Here is a 4382-nt window from a genome sequence, read left to right as displayed (position 1 = left end):
CACACACACGCACTCACACACACACACACACACACACTCTCACACACGCACACACACACACTCTCTCACACGCACTCTCTCACACACACACACACACACACTCTCTCTCACACACACACACTCACTCTCACACACACACAAACACACATGCATGTCTGATCAAACATGGGAAAGAACCTTCAGACTGAATCTCTTCTTTCTCTTATCTGTCACATGACTAAACGAGCTCTCAGTCGTGCATGTGTTGGTTTGATCAGATTAACGTCTGTCGTGTTCGGAGCCGTCGCTCTGAGTGATCTTTGAACCGCCAAACCTGATGCAACCTGATGAAACCGTGTTGTCACACACTCTGCACACATGATCGCCTTCATTCTTCCCTTCAGACGCAGCTCAGGTCAATGAGTTTGTGTTGCTTTTCTTGTTCTGAAATCTAAAATGCATAGAAACGAGTCTAATTCTATTTAATTTATTTATTGTTAATGATGTCCACTTATAATGTTAGTCAGGCTTCTTCTTAGCACAAAAAAAACAGATGTAATATAGTTGTTAATCAACATTTTCCCCTTTCTCTGAAGAGTTTTTCAATGGCTGAAGACTAATACAATGCCCATTTATGTGCGTAAAATAAAAAGAAAATAGAAAAATTATAAAAAATAAAAAAATAAAATCACAGTGTTTTAAATTAAATAAATTAGCACACTATTTACTACATTACTCACAGTTGTAATTTAGTTGTGAATGAACTAAATTGCAATAAATTGCCCTTCTCTCTGAGAAGTTTGTCAATGGCTGATAAAATAAAATAAGATAATAAAATAACTAATTAAATAATAAATACATTTGCACCATTTTTTTTAATGAAACAAATTAGCACAATATTTACTATAATAATCACAGTTGTTATTTAGTTGTTAATCACTATTTTCCCTTCTTTTTAATGGGGTTTTAAAATGCTTATAAATAAAAGTATAAATAAAAAAATAAAATACAAATAAAATCACACATTTTGAAATGAAATAAATTAGAAAATTTTTACTACATTACTCAAATTTGTAATTTAGTTGGGAATAACAAAAAAAACGCTTCATTCTAATGGGTTTGTCAATGGCTGATAACATTTCCATATATGTGTAAAATATTTATAGTATATATAAAAAATATAAGTTAAAAAATGAATAAAAAAAAAATTAATGTATAAATGACCAAAATAAAATCTTTTTGAAATTAAATAAAATAAGGACAAAAGTTGTATTAAATTCACATTTAGTTAAAATGTCCTTTTCTATGATCGGTTTGGCCAATAAAATATCAGAATAAATGATCCGAATCATTTAGTAACAAAAATATATATTTTACATTTGTTTCACTTTGACGCAGTACATCAGACTTTCAAGACCAAGCAGTTCCGGTTCTCTGTGATTCGAGTCCTTTAACAGAAGGAAAGCTGAAGGTTTTGTGGTTGTGTGTGTGTTCAGGCGAAGCGCCCGTGAGATCGTGTGTGTGACTCCAGAGGGTTTGGGTTCAGGAGGGACCCCAGTGATGGTGGACATAAACGCAGCCGAGCTCAGAAACCCGGAGGTCAAGTTCAACTACACAGACGACCCCAGCATCCTGAAGATAGAGCCGGACTGGAGCATCGCCAGGTCAGACTCATGAACACACTGCCACCAGCGTGCTTCAGCGTGAACATGCGCAGCTCAGTCTCTGGAGGTTTGAGTAACACCACAGTCTGCAGACGGCAGAGAAATGCTGCAAACACACTCACTCTGAGTGTTTCACATCCACAGGGAGAGACACATGAGTGATGAAAGAGAGAGAGAGAGACCGGTTAAGCAGGTTAATACTCCAGCGGTTTGCTTTTATGCTGGAAATCGTGGAAGTTCGTTTACGACATTTAGAAGCAGCGTTCACATACACAAATAACACCTAACAATTACCATTTCCTGACTAGTTATACTGATTTAACATGGCTATTTGTTGGCATTTTCTTTGCAAATTAACATATATATATATATATATATATATAGGCATTTTCATTGTATTTTTAAAGTTCTATGGTATTATGCACTACTAAATGTCAAAGGTTTGGGGTCAGTAAGATTTTTGTAAATCTTTGAAGTCTCTTTTGCTCACTGAGGCTGTATTTGTTTGATCAAAAATACAGTAAAACACTAAAATTGTAAAATATTTTTGCAATTTAACAGCTATTTTCTGTGTGAATATCTGTTAAACTGTAATGTATTTCTGTGATGCGCAGCTGTATTTTCAGCATCATTGCTCCAGTCTTCAGTGTCACATGATCTTCAGAAATCAGTATAATATGCTGATCTGCTGCTCAAGAAACATTTCTGATTATTATCAATGCTGAAAACTTCACAACAAAGTTGTGCTGCTTCATGTATTTATGGAAATTGTGATACATTTTATATTTCCGGATTATTTGATTCAAAGAGAGTTCAAAAGGAACAGCATTTGTTTGAAGCAGAAATTATTTTGTAACATTATAAGTGTCTTTAATGTCACTAATGTGTCCTTGTTGAATAAAAGTATTCATTTCTTTAAAAAAAAGACAAACCCCAAACTTTTGAATGGTAATGTACGTCATTCTTCACCTTTAACAGTTCAGTAGATGCTTTTAATGCAGTAGGTGTGCATCAAATCTCCACTGATTGGCTTCAGAAGGAAATCCAGATGTTGTGTGAGGTGATGGATGGTTAGCAAGTTGTTCATGTTTTCTAGATGTTTACGTTGCTGTTTTGCTCTCTGTTAGTGGTGGAACCCCGTTAACGGTGATTGGAAGCAACCTCGCCAGCGTCAGAGAGCCGAAGATGAGAGCCAAATACAGCAGCGTCACTTCAGTCAACGTAAGTCTCTAACACACACATTCATCATCATTCTTATCATTGGGTTTATCAGCATTATTCCTTCCTTTCTCTCGATATTCATACCCAGTAGTTTAGCACTAGTTTAATATTTTAAAAAGTATTTCTGCAAAAATATTAAGCAGCTTCAACATTGATAATAATCAGAAATGCTTCTCGAGCAGCAAATCAGCATATTATACTGATTTCTGAAGATCATGTGACACTGAAGACTGGAGGAATGATGCTGAAAATACAGCTGCGCATCACAGAAATACATTACAGTTTAACAGAGATTCACATAGAAAACAGTTATATTAAATTGTAATTATATATCAGATTTTTACTGCTTTTACTGTATTTTTTATAAAATAAATGCAGCCCTCATGAGCAGAAGAGACTTCTTTCAAAAACATAAAAAAACCAGACCTCAAACTTTTGAACGCTGCAGTCTAGACTAGTTTTATGGTGCTTTTTGTTCCCTCTGAGCTCTAAAGCAGCAGGAACAGACAAACGAGTATACCTGCACATGTTTTTCTTTGCGTATGTGTGACATTGAATCACCTTTTCCCAGTTTAACCTTTAAAATGTCAACGGCTGACGGGATATAGAACATGAAATGGCTCTATAAAGCCCTGAGAAAGTCCCGCAGGGCGAATGTGACCTTTTCTTCTCCTTGACCCGCTCATCTGGCTGCTGTTTTCCTCCTCTCTGCTTCTTGTGTCTTCACTTTAATGGCTCTGAAGCAGCGTTAGTGTCTTCAGTAATGCTTTTAATGTTTGCTGTCTCTCACAGAACTGCACTGTGCTGAATAACACCGTGATGGTGTGTCTGGTGCCGTCTGTGGCGGGGTCCGAGAGGGGTTTCTCAGAGGCGGGCAGCGGGCCGGATGAGATCGGCTTCATCATGGATAACGTTCAGACGCTGCTGGTGGTGAACGAGACCTTCAGTTTCTATCCCGACCCTGTGTTTGAACCCTTCGGTCCGTCCATGCTGGAGCTCAAACCGGGATCTCCTCTCATACTGAAGGTGAGGAGATCTCATTACACGTGTTGGAGCTGTTATACTGCATTTCTTTAGTTTTATAGCATAATAATCCCCCTCAGAGCAACACTGCAACTATAAGGCCACCTGCATGTCTGTTGTTGCATTTATGCACAGTTTTTACAGTGATATTGGAGTGATATTTCTCAAACATGTTATTAGTACCAGCATTATTCTAGTTAAGTAAAGCCATAAAAAAACTCAATCTAAAACCATTCGTTACTTGAAATAAAAATAAGCGTGAACTGAAATAAAAAAAATGAAAGAAAGTTTAGTTTGCTAGACGCCAAGACTGAAATTAAAAAAGTAATAAAAACTTAACTTAAAAACTTTAATTATGTAAAATATAAATAGTAGGAGAAAAATTTGAGCTTAAATTATTTGGAAAATTAGAAATGTTGTCTTGGCAGCTTCAAATAAGTACAAAATGTACTAAAACTGAATCTAGAAATAGAAAAAAATAGACAATAAAAAAAA

At 36.0% G+C, this 4382-nt stretch overlaps 1 protein-coding gene across 1 annotated transcript in view; it reads left to right on the top strand.

Annotated features, from left to right (window-relative positions):
- The window catches only part of LOC107582336 (plexin-A1-like), a gene marked incomplete at its 5' end in the record, with an annotated part of 107517 nt that overhangs the window by 78084 nt on the left and 25051 nt on the right, over positions 1-4382 (top strand). Inside the window, 3 exons of the mRNA XM_016268132.1 lie at positions 1476-1643; positions 2771-2864; positions 3657-3890. Coding sequence (XP_016123618.1) covers positions 1476-1643; positions 2771-2864; positions 3657-3890 — 496 coding nt within the window. The remainder of the gene's footprint in view (positions 1-1475; positions 1644-2770; positions 2865-3656; positions 3891-4382) is intronic.

The sequence above is a fragment of the Sinocyclocheilus grahami genome, unplaced genomic scaffold (assembly GCF_001515645.1).
Source record: "Sinocyclocheilus grahami isolate Dianchi unplaced genomic scaffold, SAMN03320097.WGS_v1.1 scaffold43.1, whole genome shotgun sequence".
In the NCBI taxonomy this organism is placed as follows: domain Eukaryota; kingdom Metazoa; phylum Chordata; class Actinopteri; order Cypriniformes; family Cyprinidae; genus Sinocyclocheilus; species Sinocyclocheilus grahami.
Note: the sequence above shows the minus strand (reverse complement) of the source record. Positions and strands in the feature narration are given on the sequence as shown.